At 55.0% G+C, this 25,321-nt stretch overlaps 1 protein-coding gene across 3 annotated transcripts in view; it reads right to left on the reverse strand.

Annotated features, from left to right (window-relative positions):
* SCUBE1 (signal peptide, CUB domain and EGF like domain containing 1) overlaps positions 1–25,321 on the reverse strand; it is a 126,083-nt gene that overhangs the window by 15,610 nt on the left and 85,152 nt on the right. For all 3 annotated transcript variants that reach the window (XM_079143295.1, XM_079143294.1, XM_079143296.1), the window contains 8 exons: positions 22,806–22,922; positions 17,387–17,509; positions 14,923–15,039; positions 13,613–13,735; positions 2,680–2,799; positions 2,252–2,356; positions 1,232–1,348; positions 464–601 (listed from right to left, as the gene is read on the reverse strand). In XM_079143295.1, the coding sequence (XP_078999421.1) occupies positions 464–601; positions 1,232–1,348; positions 2,252–2,356; positions 2,680–2,799; positions 13,613–13,735; positions 14,923–15,039; positions 17,387–17,509; positions 22,806–22,922 (960 nt within the window). The remainder of the gene's footprint in view (positions 1–463; positions 602–1,231; positions 1,349–2,251; positions 2,357–2,679; positions 2,800–13,612; positions 13,736–14,922; positions 15,040–17,386; positions 17,510–22,805; positions 22,923–25,321) is intronic.

Here is a 25,321-nt window from a genome sequence, read left to right on the forward strand (position 1 = left end):
GCATGGCTGCCTCCCTGTAGCTGGGAGTGGGGCCAGGGCAGAGGCCATGGTCTCTCTTTTCATGGTAGCCATGCCCAGGGTTGGGCACACACTGAACATACCTGCTGACAGCCCTTACCTCCTCTGCCTTAGCCCGACACTTGTTTGCCACCACAAGGAGTGAGCTGGTGTGAAGCAGTCACCATCGCAGACCCCTCTGAAGGCTGAGCTGGGCCGTGGAGCGGCCATTCTGAGGGGCTGCACACACTTCCCCTCCAGCCTCAGCCAGGGTGGGAGGGGTGGGGGAGTCGCCATTTGTCCCCTGGGCTCTCTGAGCCGTCTTTTACATGCTGGCCAGGGCCCTCCCCCTGTTAGTCCCTCATTGGCCATTGCCACCTGTGGTCCTGACCCGGGTGGGAAGCCCTGTCCTGCCCTGCAGCTCCTCCCTTAGGTCCTCGTAGCCCTCAGAGAACTCTTCACCCACCTGAGGCCTCTTCCATCTTTATCTCCACCTCAAATTCTGCTGTGACATGGGACACTTCCTTGGATGGGGACTTGCGGCCACGGCGCCTCTTCTTGGAGGAGTCACACTTGAGAGTCAGGAACGTCACATGGCAGTTTTCTGGACAAGGATGGGAACACTGTGGCAATCCCAGCCCTGCGCACAGACTGCACGTGGACTGCCCCTTGCAGGGCCCTTGGGACTCCACAACAGGGAACAGAGGGGGCAGCTGGAGCTGCAGGAGGCCAGGCTGCTCGGGGCCTCACCAGGGGACCAGACCTTCTGAGCCACCACAATGCTGCCACCGGGGGCGCCTCTCCCTTACTGGCCAAGGCTGCTGCACCTGCTGAGGCCTCTGAGGAACCAGAGCAGGAAGCTCCCTCCCGGGGCCCTTGGAGGAAAGCTTGTTCTCTGCACCCCCTCAACCTGGAGAGTCCTTTCAGCCACATTCTGTCAAGAAAGAACTGCTGAGTAAACCCTGCAACACCTTCAATCAGAACACATCCAGGCGACATAGGAAGGCCCTGCTGGGGTGCGTGTGTCATTTAACCCTGGTGTGGCACAGCCAGTGGCCCCTGAGATGCCAGGGACCCATTTCCCACTCAAATGCAAAGCTCCTGGGGCCAGTAGGCCAAGGCAGAGGGGCACAGATGGGATGCCTGTACTCTTGGAAACCCAGCCTTGCTGGACTCCAGGCCCCCAGCTCTCAGGCTTGGGGGCTCCTCCACCACCCCTGGGTGACCCACTCACCTAGCAGTGGTTGCCTCGGGGTCTCCTTTGCTCGCTCCCGGCTGCGGGGCCGGAGGTGGCACTTGGCGTCTCTGATCTTGAAGCGGGCCTTCTGCTTGATGGGGGTGCTGGGGGCATCTGGGGAAAGCCAAAATCCCCCTAGGTGGCGGCCTCTCCTGTGGGCAAGGAGGTGGTAGGGGACGGGGGCTGCCACGGGATGAGTCTACCCGGGCTGGGGTGGGGCTGGGTATGGGCAGCTCTGTCCCCACAGCCCTCCCAGGGTGGGGGACCCTCTCCAGCCCCACTCCCTCCCCCTGTGAGGCCTGAAAAGGTGAACCATGGACAGTGGACAGTGGCTGGAGCTCAAGTCCGGCCTCGGCCAGTCTCTGCAGGGGAAAGGAGCCCCAGCTTCCTCTGTCTCATGGCCAAGGCCGCGTTGTGACTGGTGGTTTGAGGATAGAGGGCGGAAGGGAGGGGGAGCAAGGAAAGGGACACCAGGGAGACTGGGCCCGTGGAGCGCTTCACAGAGCAGATGCCAGCTCTCCAGACCCAGGTCCTGAGCTCCCAGAGGCTCAGAATCACACCAGCCTTGTACCCATGACTTGCACCCAAGTGTGCCCCTTGTAGCACTCTGACAGCAGGGGTCAGGAAAGCCTGGGGACACCCTCTCCCATGCTGGCCAGAGTCCCAAAGGGCGGGACGTAGTGCCTCAGGCCACGTTTGCCCACCCTACCCAGCCGCCCACCTGGTAGAGGCCACGCGCTCCTCTAAAACAGAGCCTGAGCTCTGTGCACCCACAGCATTTTGGAGTCACACAGCCACTGCTACTGAGACCTTGGAGCTGGAAAGTGACTACCCCTGGGCTGGAGCTCATCCTGCAGACTGTGGGCTTCTAGGTCCTGGCCTGCCTCGTCTCTAGTACCCTGAGCCAGTCTGGGAAACTCTTCCGTGGGCTGTGTCCCTCCCTCCCCTGAAGCATGCTGCATGCCACAGAGTCAAGGGGCCACCTTGGTGGGCACAGCATGGACAGTCAGGGGCTACCTGAGCAGCCGGGCCCGGTGCCAGAGATGGTGCTGTTGCGTTTCGGGAGCATCTTGCCCTGGAGACCTGGAAGACCACAGCTCAGGACGTAGCTATTTTCCGAGTCTGCAGAGAGGCCAGTGGGTGAGATGGGCCTGGGAGCACCTCCCTTCCAGTGCCCCAGGTTCTCGAGGCCTCCAAGGGGTTGCTGAACAACAGGAAGGGCGGGACTGACCCGAGTCGGACTACTTCTGCCACATGCAGACAGGTAAATGGCCAGGCAGGAAGAAGCCCGGACCCACAGAGGCCCAAACAGTTGCCCAGGGGCACCATGACCAGGGCCCCTCATCCCTGGCGGGGCTCTTTCCCTGAGTTGCAGAGATCAGGCCCTGGATCCAAGGGGAGAAGCGCCCCACCCACGCATCCCTTCCCCGGACAGCCTGGGTTACCTGGTCTGAAGAGGGTGTGGGCTGGGCAGGAAAGGAGGCAGCTCTCCACGCTGCCCACCCTGCTGCAGGACAGATGGGCCTGGGCCGAGGCCTGGGCTCGAGAAAGGCACCTGCCTGTCTCTAAGGAGAAGGAAGACAGAGAGGGCCTGAGAGGCCAGAGTGGGGGCTTCCCAAGGCTGACAGGGCCCCTGAGCAGGGGCCAACAGACTCCCAAAGCCCTCCCTCGCTGGGTCAGACTCTCTCGGTGGCAAGGGGCTGAGCTGTGGTAGGGTCCAGGTCCATTTGGCCAGGTTGGACGCTAGGCCCAGAGAGCTGGCCTCTTGTGGCAGTCACTGGTTCCAGCTGTCTGTGAGAAGGCTCACGCCCATTCCAGAGAGAAGTTCTCAAGGGCAGGGCCAGGCCCTCAGGACAGTGTCTGTCTGGGGAGGGGCAGCTGAAAATGAACTTGGACTTGCTGGCCTAGAGGCACAGGGTGGGCCGGTCCCCCCCACTTCCTCCACTGGATATCTGAAGATGTCCCAAGTAGCTCTTCACAACTTCCTGTGGGTTCCTTTATCTTCAGAGGATTGAAAAAGCCCCCAGATTCGTAGGAAAAGACTGGCAGTTCCAAGCCACCCTCAACATCAGAACTGAACATCTGATGGTGAGTGACAGCCAGGTCATCAGAGCGTCCCAAGTGAGTCAGTCACCAGGAGGAGCCACACGCCCTTTGCAGCCGGCACAGGTGGCACTCACAGGACACTCACCAACGGGATCCTGACACTGCCTAAAGTTAGTTTTTGCCTCTGGACACTCAGCACTTGCTGAAAACATGGCCCTCGCTTGCTTAAGCAGTTAACTCAGCTTCCGGTGAAACATATGGAGCGGTGGTCTTCTACTTTGACAGTTACGGAGGTTCCTCCCTGGTTGGTCCCCTGGGGTCCTGTGGAAACGTGGCCTGCAGATGCCTGCCCTTCAGAGAGGCTTCCAGGGAGCCAGCTCCACCGGGGGTGACCCTGCTGCACCTAAAGTGCTTGTACATGTTGGTATTGTCAAGTAGAGCTCTGATTTATTTATTTATTTTTTGCAGTGCTAGGGATCAAACCCACTAGTTACAGCCCCGGCCCTTGATAAATCTCTCTTGGGTTCAGAGTGCACGGCCACCTGGCAGTTTCTGTGCTGTGCTCTATTGCACCTGTCCCTGCTCCTAGGGGAGGAGACAGGGACATGGCCCTGTGGGCTTCTACCCCAGTGCAAGGTGGCCCGAGGGCCGATCGTCAGAGGTGAGTTCACAAGGTGGGTCTTCCTGGTTAAGAGCAGCATGAGGGTGCTCTTGTTCCGCCAGCAGGGGCTGCTTCGGCATGTCCACATCTCGATAGCAACTGACAGGTGGTCGCACACATGGCCCTTCTCTCCTCTGGCTGGGGAAGCCTGGGATACTGTTCAGAGCACATGCTTGCCACTGACTGCGGAGGAGATCCTCAGGGGCTTGCTATGCTGAGGCTGCAGACATGGCAGGTCTCTGCGTCCTTGCAAATTGAGATTACAACCCTGACTGCTTGGTTGGTAAATGGAAAACTGGACCCTGTTGGCTGCCACAAAATCCAGGTCACTGCCACCACACCGACTTAGAGTAACATGGGTCATCATGGCAGCTTCTGCCACCTCAGGATGAATAAGCTGATGTGCTTACGAGGGGCTCCAGAGGTAGGAGACAAAATGCCTCTTTGCTCGGCCGCAGCTTCCATTCCGCCTTCTGAATCCACCTTCCGGCTTTCCCTTCCAGCTCCACCTCTGCCCTCACAGCCCTCCCTCCCTCCCTCTGACCCTGACCCTTTCTCAACAAGCCCTTCTCCCCTAGGGTTTAGCTCAGGAAAGGAAGAGCCACACTGCACGGCATCCCATTAGAATCATTTGCCCAGAAACCAGATCTGTCATGTTGACGTTCAAGCGTGGTCTACGAGCCGAGTGCTACAAAGGGCCAAGTTAAACTGAACCGAAGGAGCTGGGCAAGCATTTGCTTCAGAATTCAGGATTTTTTTGGATAATTATTGTCCTGAGTGATCAGATCTGTGTTTGTGAGTTCACTTAATTATTAGTATCTTGGATTGGAAAAAATATGAAAAGCTGCAAATAATAAAGACCAGGGGAGGATTTAAACAGCTAGCCTAGCCCAGCATAATTAGAAAAACAGCCTTGAGAGGAGAAAAATAGGGACGACTGCATGCAAGGCTGCTTTGGAAGGCTTTCCCTTAAGAAAAAGTGGATAAAGATTAAAAAATAAAAAAAACAAAGTAAATATGAGTGAGTTGGTGATTTGAAATTTAGATTTGAGACTTGCAGATGAGTTTTGAGTAGACTTAAAAGCAAAATAAAAGGAGTTTTGTCCTTTCTTTTTGTAGATAGGGATACCCACAATAGGGGGCTTAGTTGGAAAGTAAGTTGGAATGGGAAATTGCCAATTTAAATAATGTCCAACATGAGGCTGAACACTTAGTTTGTTTTGGTGTTTTGGTACCAGGGATTGAACCCAGAGGCATTAACCACTGAGTCACATCCCTGGTCATTTTTTAACTTTTTATTTTGAGACAGGGTCTTGCTAAGTTGCAGAGGCTGGCTTTGAACTTTGATCTTCCTGCCTCAGTTTCCTGAGTCACTGCGATTACAGGCGTGAGTCACTATACTTGGCATGGCTGAACATTTTCAAGGAGTCTGAGAAAATAAACAATGTATAAACAAACAAAACCTCTCATGTTCTTCCAGATGAAAATACCCATAGCATCCAGAGCCTGTGCATAGAGCACCTGTGGCTGATATGAGCACAGGGTCCTGGACACTCAGCTGTGGGCACTGTCAGGCTGCACAGTCCACATGTGAAACTGACCAAGTGTCCCTGCATGCTCTGCCGGGCTTGCAGAGGCTGTGAACTCCATCCATTTCCATGGTCATTCCTTAGCCTTGTGCTTGCAGCCAGAAACTTTGAGGGATGAGGCATCATGCTTCTGTTCTCTGTAACAGCCCTGACTTTCCCAAGCCTGGCGTGGAATGCAAGTCCCCTGCATGGCAGCACTCTCCCGGACCCTTCCCAGTCATCCCTGTGGGACTTGGGGTACAGAGGCAGCTCCTGAGCTGTGGATAGTGAGGTCTTTGTGCCTTACCCAGGAGGCCTGGGACCTGTGTGGGCACCTATGGAACAGAAGCTGGCCTGCTGATCTAGCAAGGTCCCAGACCTGAGTCCACCACCCACAGCATGCTCACCAGTGCCACAGAGCATTGAGTCCCTCCAGGATGATTTGGAGTTGACTGAACAGCAAGAGGGAAGCAAAAAATGCTTCAACCTCAAAGTAAGAAGTCCTGTTTGTGTTGGCACCCATGAAGGGCAGGGGTGGGCACAGGGAGGGGACATGGTGGGGACTTGTGGGACGACAGTAAAAGGAGAACCCAAGGCTGCAAGGGAGCTTACAGATGGCCTGAGGGGTTGGACACTGGGTTGTCGAAGTTTACTAAAACCATTCAACTACTAGTATTTAGTAGTAGTTTACTAAAACCATTCAAGTAGACTTTCTAAACCTTCCGCTATCCTAGGATCCAGCCTGTAACTATTTCTCTGGGACCTTTATCAGAAGACATTCGTTCTCTCTCTGGTGCAGCAGGGAGGGGTCTGCTCAATCACTGGCACTGCCAGGAAAAGCACACTGAAGATGTTGTTTTTGGAAGTCCCAAATAATTCTTTTGCATGTGACTGAATTATAGCTAACAGGAGCCTTAATGGGCATACACTCTGTAGAATTCAAAAACAGAATCCCTAGGCTAAAAGCTTCTACAACGCCAGTGGAGCAATCGGAAGAGAGCACAGGAAGAGTCCAACTGAGCGTTCCCACATCACCCTCAACTCTCCTGCATGAAATGCAAAGGTTAGGCCCTGCTCTCGGGGTGTGGACACAAGATGGCAAGCACTGGTGGCGCCCATGTGCCCTGGACTCAGCAGCCAGGGCGTGTTCTCCCTGCCTCAGAGCAACTGCAGCCTTGCTGAAACCACCTGGGCCATCTTCAGATCTTGAGCTAGGGTTAGCCTTTCATCCCAGGGCTCCACTTGCGGTGTGATCTCTTGTGAACTGAAAACACCCATCCATCATTTTCCTCTGCTAGTCATTAACTAATTATGGGGTCTGGGCTTTCCTCTTCTCTTCTTGCATTGAGCAACGCTACCTTTTGCTGAAGGCCAGACTCAGCCTGTATCCTGGTACTTCAGAAGTGCTCATATCTGGAATGGATCATCTGGACACTCCACGACAAACCCCAACTTAGTACTGCTATTGATAGGACTTATCATAGAGGAGGACAGAGCCCCAATCCAGAGGGAAATCAAGGGAAGTTCATTAACAGTTAAACTGATCTTGCGCATCAAGTATAAAGCTGGAGGACACACTTCTTGATTCAAAGACCTAGTATAAAGCCACAATAATCCAGAGAGTGGATATTAGCACACAGACAGACGCAGATCAGAGACATAGAAATGAGAGTCCAAAAATAAGCCCACCTGTTTGTGGTCGATGTTTTTGACAAGGATGTCATGATTATTCAGCAGGGGAAAGGAATGGTCTTTGCAACAAATGGTGCTGCCATGTTTGGTTAGCCATGTGCACAAAGCTGATGTTTTCCTACCTCCCTTACACCAAATTGGAAACCATCTCAAAATGGACCAAAGATCTTAGTGTGAGATCTAAAGTTATTAAGCTTTTAGAAGAAGACATAAGTGTAAATTTTTGGGACCCTGGGTTAGGGAATTGTTTTTAGAAATGACATGAACGTAAGTGACTAAGGAGAAATAAGTTGATTTCAAGAATATTAAAGACTTTTGTGACTCAAAGGACACTACCAAGGAAATTAAAAGATTACTCAGAATGAAAGAAACTCTTCTATCTAATGCTGTTAATAAAAACAAAAATCAGAAAACAAAATGAAGAGAGACAATACAAGGCTGAATATGCCAGAATTATCTAGTTTGGAATCAAGCCCAAGGTTCTGGTGGCCCAACTGTGTCTCTCTAGGCACGTTATACTGCTAACAATAAAAGGGTCAATATTTCCAGAGAGCTGGGAAGCTTTTGGAGTAATGTGTGGCTTGGAACACTAGAACACAGAGTTTTACTACCTGTAACCGAAACCCAGAGGCCCAGGACAGAAAAGCTGGACATTAAGGGAAATGGTCCCAGAGGCTGTTTTGCCTGGGCTAGGCTGGGCCCCTGGTCCCACCAGGCCACCTCACGTAGACAGCTTCTAACACCTTCCCTAGGATGGCACACCCAAGAGGACAAATTGGACATGCTACTAGACGAGGCTGCTGAGAAGCTTCCAGGTAACAGAGGAAATGACTTAGTTCATGACCTTTCTGTGACCAGAATGATCCCGGGTAAACTGTAAAGAGAGGATGAAACCAAATGCTGAGGTATCTTGAGCCTCTCATGTGGACTTCATGGGTTGTAAGCATGTACTTGTAACAGTCGTTCCTTTTCTGGATGACCTGAAACAGTCTCTTGCTGCAAACAACACCAGCAATCATGGGGGCTAGCACATTAGATTTGGTCTTCCTTGTGTGGAATATTCCAACTTCTTTATTTAGTAAAATACAGACACATTTTACTGGGCAAGTTAGTCACAAATTATGCAGAATTGGTCACTGTCTTTATTACCCCTACTCTTTTGGAACGAATTTTTCAGAACTGTAAAGTTACCATTTAAAGGTCTTACCTTGAGGTTGTTCAGAAAACTCTCAAGAGAAGACACTGCAGAGAAGTTCTGCTACCCAATACGATAAGAATAGGCCCCTGGCACATCAGGAAGACAGCTCCCACCCAAGACCATGGGGAAGACTTCTCTTAGATGTTCGTAACTGCGGATTCCTACCCCCTCCCTGGTGGTAGACTGCTGTACTTTAGCTTTGACCACGTTTCCCCACCTTGGAGATTTAAGGTTATACTGACTTGACACATCTTGTTTCCCTTACAGACAATAGCTCACCTAGATCGAGCCTTTACTGGGACAACTACTGATCCTGTAAGTCAGCCTTCCCAAGCTACTGCTGGCGTAGCCAATTTGAAAATCGGTATAAAGTGTGTTCCATGAGCCTATTAATGATATTTGTTATGGTTTGGATATGGTGTGTCCCCCAAGAGCTTCTGTTTATTCAGAAGTGTTCAGAGGTGAAATGATTGGATGTGAGGGCAGAAACCGAATCAGTTCATCCTGGTTTGGATGGGCTGACTGCAGGCTGTAGGCAGGTGGGGTGTGGCTGGAGGAGGAAGGTCACTGGGGGCTGTCCTGCAAGTATGCATTTGCCCGAGGCCCCTTCCCTGTCTCTCTCTGATTTCTGACCCCCCCATTCCCTATGCATTGACCCTTTTTCTCTGCCACGCTCTTTCCCTATGATGTGCTGCCTCAGCTTGGGTCCAAAGCAAAGGAGCTGGCTGGCTAGGGACTGAGGCCTCTGAAAATGTGAGGCCCAAGTAAATTTCTCCTCCTCTAAGCTGTGCTTCTCAGGTGTTCTGGTCACAGGAACACAAAAGCTGACTAAAACAGAAATGATACTGGGAATGGGGCCACGGCTCCGACTAACCTGACCATGTGATTTTAGGAGCCTTTGGAGCTGGTTGGCAGGGGGAATTCTGAAAAAGTTTAGAAGTGCAAGCTGAAAAGCTTTAGCATGTTGTAAATGGAGCTGAATGTGTGACTCTGACAGGAGCTCGGGAGACAGGAATGGCCACAGGAATGTAGACAGTGCTCATGAAGTTCCAGAGGAAAATGAGGACCTAACTGGGATGGGACTAGAGGGCACTCATGTTCAAAAAACTTGGCTATATTTTGCTCACGTCCTGAAACTTTCTGTGAGGTTGAATTTAAGGGTGATGGACTAGTTAATCTGGTGGAGGAAATTTCAAGGCAGCACAGCATTCAGTCAGTGGCATGGACATTGCTGGCAGCTTTTAGCCAGGTTTACTCAGAGAAATGGGGGAAAAATGAAATTAAAGAATTTTAAAAACTTGCAGTTTGGCCAGAAATGTACACGTAATGCTGGGGCCAAATAAGTTGCTTATTGAAGAGATTATAACCCCCAAAGAGAGGCTGAGTACTTTGGAGTGAAAACAGAAACAATGGCCTGAGGTTGTAGAAATTTGCAAGACCACACTCATTGCAGGCTCAAGGGTCTAGAGGAGAAATTCCTTTGAGAAGAGATCATGGGGGTGCCCTGCTCACACAGGGGAGCCTAGAAGTTGTTTCACCACACTGAGCTGTGCAGGCACTCAGAGGTTGCTGCAGCCACAATTCCGGGTGATGAGGATCTTGGCATCATCCATATGTTGCTTGGGTCTATAGGAATGTACGATGCTAAAATTAAGGGTCATGGAAGCTTCCACTGAGATTTCAATGTAAGGACTAGGAGGCATCCAAAGTGTAGCAAGGTCAAAGTCCCTGTGGGCTGCTCCTGAGAGGGTGATGCATAAAGTGTGAAGGGGAAGATGAAGCTGGAAAGAAGACCTTGGGAAGTGCCAATAATTAAGACCGTCAGCCTAAAAAAATTACCAACTGTGAAACAGGCTAAAAGAGAGCCCATGTTCACTGCCAGCAAGGCCAAAGGGGTGGAGCTGCCCAAGTCCTTTGGAGAACACACCTTGCAGTCAAGTGTCCTAGGTGCTGTGTATGGAGTTAGGAGCCCTGTTTGCCCAGCTGGGTTTCAGTCTTACTTTGGCCCCATCCCTTCTTTCTATTTCCCTATTCCCTTTTGGAATGTTTCTCTGTGCCACTGTATATTGAATATATGTAATTTGCTTTTGATTTTTACAAGGGCTCACAGCAAAGAGTTTGATTTTGATCTCAGATGAGCCTTTGGACTAGGACTTTTGGGTAGTGCTAAAACTGTTAAGACCATGTGACCCTTGGAGATGGACTAAATGCATTTTGCCTTGTGAGATGGATGGATGTGATTCTGTGGGTGCCAGGAGTGGAATGTTATGGTTTGGATATGAAGTTTCCCCAAAAGCTCCTGTTAATGTAGGAGTATTCAGAGGTGAAATGACTGGATTGTGAGAGCTGTAACCTAACCAGTCAGTTCTAGTTTGAATTGCTTGGGTGGTAACTGTAGGCATGTGGGGCGATGCTGGAGAAGGTGAGTCGCTGGGGGTGTGCCCTGAAAGGATGCATCTGCCCTGCAGCCCCTCCCCAACTGCTTCTTGATCCTGCCCTGAGCTTAGCAGCTTCCCTCAGTGGGGTCCTCCCCCTAACATGCTGCCTCACCCAGAGCAATGGAGTTGGCTGGCTATGAACGGAGACCTCTGAAACTGTGAACCCCACGTAAACTTTTCTTCCTCTAAGTCATTCTTGTTGGTTTTTTTGGTAACAGCAATGCAAAAACTGACTAAAACAATACTCTTTATAGACAATACATAAAAAGAAGAAAAAGCCCTTAGACCAGGAGAAGTGAATTCAGCATTCCCTGCCCAGCATCTGAGGGTTTATCACACCGCCACCCACAGACACCTTTAGCTCCACTAAGGTCAGTCACATAGGCACACTGATGCCACCTCAGAACCAAGGCTGGCTGTTTCATGGGGCCATGAGACTATTCCAGTGTATGACCCCACTACTCTGGTACCCTGTATAAACTATGCTTTCTTAATAAGGAATCTGAAGGTATAGTCTTTCCTAGTTCGGTGAATACCTGTGATAAATGAACTACTGAAGATGTTAAGCCCGCTGAGGGGAACTGGACAACTCAAAGTGGTCATCAAAACCTAGCCCTACGCTGGGATGTGGCTCAGTGATGAGCACTTGCCCAGCACCTGTGACACCCTGGGTCCCATTCCCATAACTGAAAAAAAGAAAAAAAAGTGACCTCCCTTTGATAAAGTAAATAACACAGCCTTTGCCACAGTGGCATGTTAGCTAGGCAGTTGTGGAGAGCAGCACAGCACTGGATTTCCTCTGGTTGAATGGGGGCCATCTGCACTGTGGCTAGCACCTACTTCCTTTTGAACCTGGACTTGCAGCAGCATGAGGCAGGACAATCCCCACAGAGGCCAAAGCTAAGGCAACCTGAACACCTAAGGCAGCTCAGGGCACTGTGGCACTTGTTTCTTGGTCAGGCCTGGGAAACCTGAGATCTTGGTTCTCAAGAGCCCTCCGGTATCTTCCACTAATACCTTCATTTATACTAGCTTGTCTTGGCCACCTGGTGCTGACTCTCTAGAACATTAATGCAACATGGGACAAAAGTGGGATAATATGCTGACTGACATGACCTGACAAAAAGACTCCACTGGGACACTTCATGGAGAGCTGGTGGTCGGTTGTTCCTGGTGCTCTGACTGGGGAAGGCAGCACCAAAAGGGAGACTGGGAAACAAACAGCAGATACCTCTCCATAGCCTGGGAGACAGTCAGTGCCACAGCGATGGCAACGAGTAAGTCCCAGAGGGAGCACAACCCCAATGAATGCATCAATGGCTCCTGCTAAATACGAACTAGTGTGGCCCCAGCAGGTTTGTGACTATTGTGCTGGGACAAACCCCTGAAGCCAATCAATCTACATCAGCCTTGGCTTTGCAGTCAATCACCTGGGAAAGAATCACTCCAGTCACCTAAGGTGGCTCTCAACCTGCCCTTGCCTTTGTAAGCAGCACAAACCATGCTTCTGAGGCTGACTTCATCTTCACCTTTCCTGAAACCAATGTTCCCTGTTCCCACCAACCAGCTCTTTCTCCAAACTTCACACAAAACCAGCAGTCTGCTTAGCTTAGTGAGGCTGCATTAACAGGGTAAGTGATAATGTAGCCTTTTGATTTCAGACATCAAGTGATGGCCTCCGGTCTTCAACATGTTCATTTTTTTTCTCAACAAATGTTGACTTAGTGTCTGAGGATGCCAGGCTCTGTTCCAGGTCCTGAGGTATAGCAGTGACCAGCACAAGCAAAACACACCCGTTCAACTGTGCAAAACTTCACTTCTAGTGAGGACAGACAGACCGACACGAGCATATACAATTATTGGCTGATGGTTCCAAGAGCAATGGGACAACAGGAGAAGAGAAGACCAGGGGACCAGAAGTGGGCCAGAGGCGGTGAGGCAGCCTTGCTGAGTAGACCCATAGCAAGGGGCCAGCGAGGGGGCTGGGAGAGCCCTCCAGGCCAACAGGAGAGCCAGCACAGGTGTCCTTCTAGGGGCAGAGTGAGGACAGTGTGGGGAAGTGCTGCCAGTGGGTAAGGCCGGCATGGAGCAAATGAGGAGGAGGTGGAAGGCCTGATGGCCTTAGGGCTGCTCAGCAAACTGTGGCTTTGACTGAGGGGAATGAGGGGTTGCTGGAGGCTTCTCAGCAGAGAGGGACATCCTGCCTTGGATTCATAAGGCTCGATCTGGCTGGGGACATCAGAGTGTGGCAGGGCAAGGGGTCAGAGAGCAAAATCCAGGAAGGTAGGCACTGTAGCCCGCCTATGACAGGGCCCGGCTGGCAGGCAGTGAGCAGGTATTTGTAGAACATATACCTAGAGGCCCCCATGGAGCTGGGCAGCCACACAGAGGGCACAGGAGCCTGCATGGTGGAGCTGGGGGCTGGGTGGGGGGCGGCATACAAAGAGGCAGGCACCCTTTCCCTGGTCCAGGCTCTGCTGTTACTGCACTTATGTAAGCTATGTCTGCTCCCTCAGCTTCCCAGCAGGACGAGGGGCTGGGTGAGGTGAGGCCAATGTTCCATCTGTCCAGGCTTCCAGCACTGAGACACCACCCTGCCCTGCTGCCTGGCCGCTTCCTCTTGGTAAGCCCTCACTCTTATCAGCCACACTGCTGGCAGAGGACCCCTGCCAAGCCCAAGGCCCAAAGGAAGACCCCCTCACCTTCCTCCCAACTCCTTGGGAAGGGTCGGGGTCAGCATGGCCCTGCGGTCACCCCAGCCCTGCCACCACTCACCGACACAATCCTTTCTGTTCCAGTGGAGCCGACTCCCAGGTGGGCACACACATTCATAGCTGCCCTTGGTGTTGATGCAGCCCTGGTCGCAGCTGCCATTGTTCATGCTGCACTCATCCACATCTGGAAACACAGGTGGGAGTAAGAGCAGGAGGTGTCAGGACAAGAGGGCTGAGAAGCTCCTGACCACATCCCCTGCCTGACACCATCATCGATGCAGACACTCAGCTGAACATCTCACACACACACACACACACACACACACACACACACACACACACACGGCTTCTTCCAGGCCTCCAAATGCATCCCTTCTCCAGGAACCTGGCTGAGAAGGCAGCACATAATTAAATGTCCAATCCGGTCTGGTGGGGCAGGGAGCCAGCACTGGCTAGGGATGGTAAGGCCCGATCTCACCAGGGGACTGCACAAGCCCGTTCCCCCCATGCACAGCAGGCACCAGGGTAAAAGAGGCACTTTTGAGGCCCTTCCTCCTCAGACCCGATCTCCCACTGGAGCTGGGCAGCAAGGGATAGATCTGCTCTGTTACACTCAGCCTGTCTGCATGCCAGTGAGCAGCAGCCCTGGAAGCCCTCGGTTCACCTCTGGTTCCTAATTATACCTAGAGCCTTCTCTGCAGCATGGGCCCTGCCCTACTACTGGAGCTCTCAGACCTGGGGCCTCGCCCCACAGGCACCCTGGAGTCCACTCTCCTTTGCACATGGCAGCTAGAGCATCTTGTCATGAGAACTTGGTCACATCATACCCCAACTTGAGTCCTGGGAGTAGGAACTCAAGTCCTCTCTGGGTTCAAGAAGCCCCATGCTGTCCAGGTCAGCACCTCCCTGCCTGCATCTCCACCATGCCCCCTAGCCCCAGGGCTCCAGTCACAATGCTGCCTCTGTCCCTCTGTGTCCTTCTGCCTTGGTCCCTTTGAAAACACTGATCCCTGGGATGCTTGACCCCTCATCTCAGTCCACACATTTCTCCTTTGGGATCACCCAGGGTCTCCACGCTGCTCTTCTCTCACTGACTCTCCCACTAGCACACATTGTGGGGGTTTCTGTTTGGGCCACCTCCTCTGGCCTGGGGTTCTCCAGTGGATTCAGTTTCTAGGCTTGTGCCCTTGAACTGGTGCCCTCCTTGACTCCTTGCCTCCCTTTTCCTCTGGCTTCCTCTGATCTGCCCTTGGCTAAGCCCTCTCCCAGCAGTCTCAAGGTCAAGGCTGGGGTGTGGGGTGCAGTGCAGGTAGCCTTGCAGACAGGTGCGTGCCTCGAGGGGCAGGTGGCTCTGGAGGGTGGGCTGCAGACCTCCGCAGTGGGTCATCCCGTAGAGTGTGTAGCCGTGGTGGCACAGGCACTGGAAGCTGCCCGGGGAGTTGATGCAGATGTGGTCGCACGTTCGCTCGAAGGAGCACTCGTCAATGTCTGTGTGGTCAGAAGGAGACAATATTGGGGAGGCGTTTCAGGTGGGTGGGCACGGCCTGGCACTTGCAGCCACACACATGCACATGCATGGACAGTCCCTGGGTGCTGAGGCTCAGCGCAGAGCCAACCCTCAGCAAATGTCAGACTCTCGCTGCTGCTCGATACTCCGCTGTGTCTCCATTAACCCTGCTGTAGGTTAGAAGCCACCTCTTCTTTCCCAGAGGTGAATAGGTAAAGCTACTTGAATACAACGGATTATTCTGACTCTGCCATTAAAAATACTTTAGTTGTAGAAGGACACAATACCTTTATTTTATTTTATTCATTTTTATGTGGTGCTGAGGCTCAAACCTAGTGCCTCACATGTGTCAGGCAAGCGCTCGGCCACTGAGCCACAACCCCAGCCCCATGACTGCCATTTTAACATCTCGTGTTCAACTGTGATTAGGGAGGTGTTTAATCCCAGGAAGGAAAATGAATGGGCTTTGCCCAAGATCCCTAAGGAAGAAGCAGAATGGGACATGAACCCAGGCCTCTTGGATGCTGACCAAAGTGACCCAAGAAGTTTCTTGAGAAAATAAGGAAAATGGCACAAATATAAGGGGGACAAGGGGAATGTGCCACCCACGAGACTTAAAGAAAAGGCTCTGATCATACATGCCATTTGATCACGAGCTTCCTGGCAGCCAAGGGAAAGAGAGCATCACAGACTGCTTGCTACTGGGAAAGAGGAAATGAGCTGGATGCTCCCAGGAGACAGGTCTGCCCTAGGCATTAATTCTGAGGAATGGCTCCTATGCGGCAGCTGATGGGGCCTCGGCCGGCACAGCCACATCACCTGAGCCTCTGTGGGCACAGCGGTGGAGTTCCTTCTCCAAGTCCCTTGGTTCACGTGACCTCTCACATATCCATGATGGATGCACATTCATGAGAGCACTAATGCCGGGAGGAACTGAGCTGTGGACGCACAGAGGGGGATGTGATCCCTCCCAGGGGATCTGGGAAGACCTTCTGGTACTTGTGGCACCTGGGCTAGACCTCGAAGGATGGAGCCAAGTTGGAATGGAGGAAGGGTGCTCCAGGCCAAGGCTGAGGTGGCAGCACAGGGTGCCTGGTGGTTGTGTAAGGTGGGGAGGTTTCTGGGGTCCCCATCCTGAGAGTCCTGAGCACCAAAGGGACATGGATTCCTCCCCGCTGTATATGGGGAGTCCAAAGCCCCAGACCTTAGGTGACCTGGAAGAGGGTGGAGACACAGGCAGGGTGGGGGGGGAGGTGAGGACAGGAACTTGGCCCAGAGCCCAGAAGAAGATGTGCCATCTCACCTCCTCTCTCGGGGCAACAGGGCACACAAGGTCAAGACCCCCCAGTCCTCTACCGAACTTGGCAAGGCTAACCCAAAACAAAGGCAGCACAGAGGAGCACTGATGGGGCCTGGACAGATGCCATGCTCCTGACTGACAGGGTTTGGATGCCCATTCAGTGACAGTGGGGCAGAGCCTAGGGAGAGGGCAACTGGTCCTGCTGCACGTGTGGAGAACCTGAGGTCCGGCTGGCTCTGGACCCTCCCTTGAGCTGTGCTCACAGGCAGGAGCTGCAAATTCCAAAACCAGACCTGGCAACGCACAGCCTACGACTATGGGCACCGCAGGAGCAAACAGCCACCCGTGACAGAAGAGCAGGCCCTCCCTCTGCACCTTCTCCAAAGCTGGTCCCATGGGGCTCCGCCTCTCCTTCCCAGTGCTTCATCCCACCCACCAGCTCCTGTGGTCCAATAGCGCCATCTCCTGGATGGGACAATACCACTCATCCTTCTAGCACTTCACCAACAGCCCCTCCTCAGGAAGCCTTCCCTGAACCCCCTGTCCACTGCCCACCCTCTGGGCTCCCACTGCATCCTGACAACTGCTGGACTTGTCATGGGTTGTGGCCCTTGGCCTCTGGCCAGCCCTCTCCTCCCATGCTCTTCCTAGCAGGTGGCTGTGGGGGACTGCCTGCAATGTGCAATGCCTTACGCCAGGTGGCAGCAGCCCACCTTCACAGCCAAAGCCGTTCCCACTCTGAAGGAGGACAGGGAGGCCTGGGTCTTTCCCTGGCCCTCAGTTTCCCATCTATAAAGGGGACTGGTTGATCTGGATGCCAGAGTCACAAAGACAGGAAGGCAGGGTGGGCAGAAGCACATGCCAAGGGTTGGACACTACGTGCATTCCAGCAGGTAGAGCACACAGCCCCACCCACAGCTCGCCTCCTCTCCAAGGAGCCCAGAAGGGAAGCGATGTTGGTCTGCAGGGACCTGATGGGATTGGGTTGTCTCCTACTCCTGGGCTGCCCAGGCCTGGCATGGGCTTACCTTGGCACGTCCGCTCATCCGTCAGCAGCTTGTAGCCCTTGCGGCAGCCACACTCAAAACTGCCCACCGTGTCTCGGCAGAAGTGGTCACAGCCTCCGTGGTTGACCAGGCACTCATTGATGTCTGCAGGGGCAAGGGGGAGGGACCAGGCGAGGGGAATGAGCACCTGCCCCTGGGGGAGGGGCGGCACCCTCCTTCCCATTCCTCTTTCCCATTCCTGCTGCCCCTGCTCAGGGGGCTTCCTGCCCTGCATAGTGGGGCACAGCCTGACTCCTGAGTCCCTTGTCTATACCCCTCATGCTGATCAGAGTGGGGGGCCTGGCCCACAGGGGTGGGTCAGGGCTTGGGTTACACTGTGAGGGCCCTCCAGGCTTCACCCCTTTTCCTAAGACTTGGTGAGCCTGGCATCAGGCCCCAGAGCAGAGGAGCCGATATCTCCTGTGCCAGGCAAGACAGTGGGGATGGCCATGTCCACACACCCTTCAATCCACACATCCAGGGAGGCAGCTGGAGGGCAGTGAGGCCCGAACAGGGTCCACCTCAGGCAACCAGGGCAGGCTTCTGGGCTCCTGGCAGGAGGAGGATAAGAAATGCCCCTGCCCCCTGCCCCCCGGGGAAGTTGTGGCGAGGTTGATCTGAGGGCCTGCTGCCAGGCGCCAAGCCCAGTCAGTCAGGAGAACACTGTAAAAAGTAGGTTTTATTGCCTGCTCGAGTGAGGAGACGGAGGTCAGGAAGCAGCGTGCTGGTGCCTGTGAGAGCCTTCTGCTAGAGAGGGGCGTTAGCTGGCCTGACCGCCCCCAGCTCCCACCTGCTGCAGTTGCTTCTTGTGTCAGCAGTTGAAGAGTGGTAGCCATGCTCCATGTCACCTGGCCCAAGCCCAGGTCACAAACGTGCCCTTCCTGGGCAGCCCTGCTAAGTGGCCCAGCTCGTGCACCTCTGGGGATGGGGCTTTCTCCCTCATGGCGTGGCCTGCTGCCGACACCCCGGGGATGTCTGTCCCACCCTGAGCACAGCCTGACTCCTGTGAGTCCCTTGTCTATACCGCTCATGCTGCTCATCTGGGCCCCGGGTCAGTCTGGCATTCTGTGCCATCAGGGACCCTGTTCCCGAGGGCCTCTTCTCTGGGAGATACGTTCTGGCTACTCCACAGTTCCTCCTGGGCCCCCATGGGCTCCGTTCCCAATGCTGACCTCCCTCTCCAGATGCACCCACTCCACCCTGGTGTGGAGGAGTGAAAGGGACGCGACGGTGAGACACTCCCAGCCAGAAATGGAAGATCTTCCCCCATGGTCATCAACCACGCCCTGGCACAACTGCCAGACAGCCCAGATCCATGGAGCCTGCCCTGAGCTTGGGTGCTGGGCCAGTGCCGGATGCCCGGATGCCCTGTCCTGTGACAGGGCACCCCGTGACATGGTGAGCCTGCCCCCTTTGACAGATGGGGCACAGGAACCTCACCCCTCCCACAGCAGCCCGGACCTCAGTCAAACCTCAGCAGCCGTCTCCCTGCTTCCTCCTCCAACCAGAAGGCTAATGGGACACCTACCCAAGGTCCCCAAGCAGCGTTCCCATGGAGTGCTCCCCAGCAACTATGGACGCTGTGCATGCATATCAGAGGACAGCCCTCTTCAGTCCTCCCTGGGAGCCTGGGGGGTGCTGGACCAAGCACTTCCTGCAGGGACTCCCTTGAGCCCCACGATAAGCGGGAGGCATGGAGCTCCCGCTCACAGATGTGGCACAGGACTACACGTGACAGCTGACCTCCACCAGCACCGTCTCTCTGGAGGATGTCCTTCTGTAGCACACCATGCTGGCCCTGTGGCCATCAGAGAGACATGGAGTGAGCTGTGACTTGAGCTGAGGTGTCTCTACCTCAGGGTTCCAGGAAAATTGGGAGAGTTTCTAGCATAAAGTCTCAGGAAGGAGAACAGAGGCTATCTCTGCCTCACCAGCTGTGTGACCTTGGGCAGGGAAAGGCACCTGTCTGAGCCTCAGGTTCCCCACCGGCAAACAAGGATGTCCCTCAGCACCTCCCCTAGAATCGTTAGTGGAATGACAGGAGCCAGCTGCGCTGAGTAGACAGGGCTGTCCTGTGGCCATCAGCAGCAGCCTCAGGTCTCCTGAGACTCCTGACCCCTCCCCTTCCCCACCCAAGTCTGTCCAGCCAGGGTGTCATAGCAACCGGACGTGCAGAGGGAGGCATGTGTCCTTGAGGCCCAGGCTGGGGCCCTGGCTGCCTGGGAGGATGTGGGGGTTCCCCGGCTCTCTACCAGGATCTAGTAAGGGGGTGTTGGGCTCCCACAGCCCCTTGACCTTGGATGAGCACTAGGGCGTACTTTAGCCCCTCTATCCCCTTCCCATTCTCTGCTGTGTCCCACCCACTCTCTACCTTCACAGCAGATCTGGCCACGCCCCCTACCTGCTGATAGGTCTGCCGAGGCCTCTGGATCTCTTGGTGTACAAGCCAGTCCTTGCCCATGGCTCTCGGCCCTTTGCTCTGCAGCTGCCACAGCTCCTCTCCTGGGCCTGCTCGGCCTCTACTGTGGCAGCCCAGTCTCCAGACACCCCACTGGCACCCGTGCAGTCCAGCTCTCACCTGCAGATCCTCTGCAGGGCCTCCTCATCTTCCCCTGGGGGACACTGCCCTCTGGCAAGCCTTCCTGCCCTTCCCTCCAGAGTCCATCTCTCCCTAGTCACAGGGCCTGTCCCTGGGGGCAGGAGATAGCCTTGGGACTAGACTAGCAGTGGATCCCTGTTTCTTTCTGGCACCCTGGGCCCAGAGTGAGAGACTGAAGGAATAGATGAGTGAATGCGACAGGGTGATCCCAGCAGCAGAGAAGGACCCGAGGGCCGAGGGAAGGGTGGGCCATCAAGTAGCCATCAATGTGTGTGTGGGTATGGGGATGCCTGCCAAGAATGCACAGGACTACTTCTTTTTTTTTTGTACTGGGGATTGAACTCAGGAGCCCTGAGCCACATCTCTAGCCCTGTTTTGTATTTTATTTAGAGACAGGGTCTCACTGAGTTGCTGAGGGCCTCGCTTTTGCTGAGGCTGGCTTTAAACTGATGATCCTCTTGCTTCAGCCTCCCTAGCTGCTGGGATTACAGGCATGTGCCACGGAGCCCAGAAAGGACAACTATTTCTTTCGCCTTCTGCCATCCTGGCACACTGTGGGGCCCAGGAGTGAGGGCTTTTGGGGGGGGGGGCATAGGGAGGGCAAGGGGTGTGGGCTGGCCAGGCAGAGGGCAGGTGAGGGCACCTTTGCTCCCATGGAGATAAAAGTCCCAGGTGGCCTCTCTGGCCCAGGGCATGGGAAAGAAGCAGTGGGTGGGGGTTCTCCTAGATTGGTGTGGAGGAGGTATCTCCCCTGAGAAACTCCATCCTGGGGGGAGACTCCATTAGCAAGAGGCACCTTCCAACACCAAAGGGGACACAGCTCCGAACAGAGCCTGATACTGAACCTGGCCCAGTCCACATCCTTGAAACAAAGCCAGAGCTTGGGGCAAGTCCTCTGGAGCCCCCAGAACCCACACCCACTTTCGCACCCCTACCGCCTGCCTTTCCCGCTTGCCCAGACTCTCAGCTCTGGGTTTTCCAAGCCCTTTGTTCCTCCCCTCCAGCGATCCTTCTTGCTTGACAATGACTTTTTTGCTTCCAGAAAACACTGAACCTTTGAAATTATTCCTTTGATATCCTTCCCTGGACCCCTGCCAAGATCAGGGTATGCACCCTGAATTGAGGAGCTGAAACCTGAAACCCCAGGGCCAAGGTCTCAGGTTCACTGGGAATCCCCTGCTGGGCTTGCCCCAGCCAATTCCCCAGCCCTGTCTGCATCTCTCCAGCAAGAGCCTGAGAACCCCAAGGTCACCAACCCTGGGGGTGCAGGGGACATCTGGTTTCTTGGGCTTCCCACCTTGAGTTGAGATGTTCATGCTCTGCAGGTCTGCCCCAGGCCGTGCCCCTCCATTCCTAGTATCCACGGGGAAGTCTCAACTCAGTTCCCGTCTCTGCCACCACCCTGGCCCAAGCAGGGTTATCCTGAGCCAGGGGGTGGCAGTGGTTTCTTCCAGATGCTGCCTACAGACTGCTGGCCAGGCAGTGAGTGGCAGGGACCATCTCAAAAAGAAAATCTGTGCATTATTGACTGGGGTCTGCCCAGCACTCACTGCTGGAAAAGTCACCCAGCCCCCTTGGGCTGCCCAGCAGAAGGCTGGGGGCAGCAGCAGGAGCCTCTCCCAGCTGCTCCCTCTGGGGCCACAGATGGACTGAACTCCAGTGGTGAGCGCCTGGCTCCTGTTCCCCTTCTGGCCGCCCTGCTCGGGAATCCAGCCCTGCCCTGCCCTCCTCTCCCAGTTCAGCCTGCACCTCACAGTAAGGCAGCGAGGCCTGGTTCCACCTCTAGGCCCAGGGTGTCAGGGCAAGTGACATAATTGAGCCTCAAGGATGCCCAGATCTGTGCCGACCTCTGGCTCCCTTGCCACTCACTTCTAGCATAGAGTCCACGTGGTGAGGACTCAGATGTTACCTGCCTGCCCACAACCCGGCCAGGAACACACCAAGGTTACTGACGGGTGGAGCGGTGGCTACCGAGGGCTTTACTTCACATAAACAGCTGAAGGATCTGTCATTTCTGTCATAATTAGCAGCTCCTCCTATCAAGTGGGCAAGGAAGGTTGAAGCCATCCTGCCTACTTTTTCAGACATAGAAATGGTCTGTCTTGGTCAGTTTTAAGTCGCCTTAAACATTCGCTGTCGACACTGTAACTCTGTTCCCTTCGAGGCCTTCCTTGGCGGGGCGGACCTGGAATGACTGAGCTGCCACCCCTCTTCTGCGTGCAGGCTTTGCCAGTCAGGCCTCCTGGGCTTCTGTAGTGCCCCCAGGCCTTTGCCTGGCCTGGCCCTGCTGTGGGAGCTGCTCCTGGAGCTCGGCCTCTCTCTGTGGCAGCAGGAGCCACGCCTCCCCTTCCTCATGCTGCCCCTTCCCTCTTCAGCTGCCGCCCCTTTCCTATGGCTAAGTCCTTCTGCACCCTTAGTCCTTCCAGTGAGCACAGAAGTCACATGAATCCCCTCACAAATTTCTAACAGTGACACATAATGACATACACACACTTTCCAAAAAGCCCTGAGCCGGGCTGTGCCCACCAGCTCTGTGAGAACCACCAGCACTACCAGTCAGCGGCTGGGCCAGCACCTCTGCCCCCAGGGAGCTGAAGGCCCGAGAAATCCCTCAGTAAAGGCACTTTTGGCCCAGCAGTCTCTAAAGAGTCACGGGACCAGAGTTCTCTGGCCCCTGCAGGGGCTCTCCCTCCTCTCAGCCTCCCTAACAGCAAGGTGACTGGACTGCTGAGTGCCTCTGCTCCGTGGCCACCTGGGGCTTGGGCACCTGGTGGGGACGTGTCCCATGCTCCCTGGGCTGACCTTTGCACGTCTTCCCGTCGGGCTGCAGTGTGAATCCAACGGGGCAGCTGCATCGCACGCCAGTGGCTGTGTCCTTGCATGTTCGGTCGCAGCCTCCGTTATTGACTGCACACGTCTCTGGGGAGGGAAAGACACGGAGATGCTCAGTCTCCTTGGGTAGAAGCCACCAGCTTTCCCCAGCCATGGGGATATCTCCTGTGAGATAGGAGATCTGGATTCAAGTTCTGGCTGATACTCCTGCTGTGGGGCTCAAGGAACCTGTACTGCCTGTAAAAGCCATTCCCACGGGGTTGCTGTGAGGCTCTGATTTAATGAGGCAGCTGTGCTGGGTAGTGCCTGCTGACAGTGAAGACCACTCTGTGGGGTCTGAGATAGGTCTGGCTGGTACTTAACTGCCCAAGGCCAGGTTCCTGAACCTTTGCCCTGCCTGCACTCAGACTCCACGGTCAGTTCCTGGTGGTAGCTGGAGGCAGCTGAGCTCACCCTAGTGGGGAATGGCTGTAACCCTGGCTGTGGGGCCCAGACCTGGGCCATACCACCCCCAGTGAGGCTCCGCCCACTACTGTTCTCATTAAAATGCACCAAAGGTGCATGGGTTTTGTCCACTTGAAACCTGTCCAGTGCTTTTCTCACTTCTGCAAAACTCCAAGAGGCTGGGGTACAACTTGGGTACCAGAGCTGTGGTGGTGAGTGGTCCTCACTGGCCTGCAGAAGGGCTGGTAGAGTCGGTTCAGCAGAGTGTGGTGCACCCACAGGGGCTGTTCTCCCAGACCCGATCCTTGCCACCAGGGTTTCTCCCCAAGCGTCTGGCTGGCTTGTGTCTTGTGGCAACAGGGCTGAGCTCTGCTGCTGGCGTGGAGGGTGCTGGTGCCCATCCTTCACAGCCTGAGCTATCTTGCCTGCCTCACCTTGCTTCACCTGGGGCCCTGCCTCCCTTGATTCTGCAAGCTCCGTGGGTTCCTCTGGGAGGAGTTTGGGGATGAAAGTAGGGGTGAATGAATAAATGGTACCCCAGTTGCCAGTGGTCCCTGCTGCTAATTAGATTTGTGGTGCCTGTCCTTTGAACTTCACCTTGAGGGTTAGTGCTGTGATTCTGCAGGGCCTGCAGCTGGGGCTGCCTGCATGAGAGCTGCCCACACTCCTCAGGGTTAGCGACCTCCCCGTCACCATCATGGGGCTAGCAGGAGTTGGCTGAAAGGTGTCTTCTTGATCCTGGGGCTCTTCCTGGTCTGCCTCAGTGCCTGAGTGGCTCTGGCACCTTCCCACCTCCCTCGGGGCTTTGCAGTGCGCTGGGCCCTGCTGCACGCCTCCTCCCTGTTCCCTTGTGGGTCTAGCTCACAGGCCACCTCTACCACGAGCACCCCTGCGGTGCCACAGAAAGAAGGCTGAGCTCTTCCTTGCCCTGGGGCAGCCCGGCCCCACCCACATGGGCCCAGTTCTGACTGGCCCTCTCATCTTCTCATGGGACCATATATGGGGAGCCTCCCACACCTGGGGAATCAAGACCACAAGCCTCCTTGCCAGAGCTGAGGAGAAGACCAAGTTTTGAAGGTGCCAGCCGGGCACCAGCTGGCAGTGGTTGCTCACTACATGTTTCCTCTCCTGGGCTTAAACCAGACAGTGGACTCCTGCCTCCCAGTCCCCAGCAGAGCCAGTGTCCTCAAGAGCCCTTCAGCCTTCCAAGGGCGACGGCCCCTCATGGAGGAGGTGGTTAGGGCTCTAAGGCTGGGGTGCTGAGGGCCACAGGCACTGAGGGCTAGGCCAGGCCTGATCTCAATGCTGGTGGGGGTGAGCGGGACGCTGGGGCCTGTGTCCTTGAGAAACGAACCTACAGCTGGTAGGTCCTTCCCTTCGGTGGCACTTAGAACTCAACCCTCCAGACCCAAGGGTCTGGGGATCTGCCCGATCCACCTGCCCTCTGGGCAGTCTGGGGCTGAGAGGGGCTGGGCCAGCATGGACGTCCACCCCCTCTCTGGGCCCCACTGCAGGGCTCCCTCCCCAACACCGGGTGATTTTGGTCTCCCTGAGGGGCCTGAGCCAGGAGCGGGTGCATGAATGTCAGGTTTCGTGAGAAGGGCTCTGAGCAGCCAGCACCTGAGGCCCGGGGGCCATTCTGGATGCAGACGCCCTGCCCCCGAGCCTCATGGCGGTGCTCACGGCACGCCAGGCCTACTCTGCCTCCCCTTTCCTACTCTGGCCCGCAGAGCTCCTGGGCCCCCTTCCCCACAAGGAGCAGGAGCCAAGGCTGTGCTGACCTGAGTGGCGGCACTGGAGGAGCCTGCCTGGTCCTACTCTGCAGCGCCCTGGGGGCAGTGACCCCCTGAGGGCCTTCCATCTGTTCCCAGGGTCCCCAGCTCCAGGGGCCCAGGCAGTGCCTAGACCTGCTGCCCACTGCACTCAACTCCCCCTTCCTCCCGCAGCCCCTGCTCCACCCCGTCCAGGAGCGCGCCCTCCACCACTGGCATCCCCTCAGGCCTGCTCTTGCTGCTGCCATTTGGGACCAGGCCACCACTGTC

Source organism: Sciurus vulgaris, assembly GCF_902686455.1.
Source record: "Sciurus vulgaris genome assembly, chromosome: 5".
Classification (NCBI taxonomy): domain Eukaryota; kingdom Metazoa; phylum Chordata; class Mammalia; order Rodentia; family Sciuridae; genus Sciurus; species Sciurus vulgaris.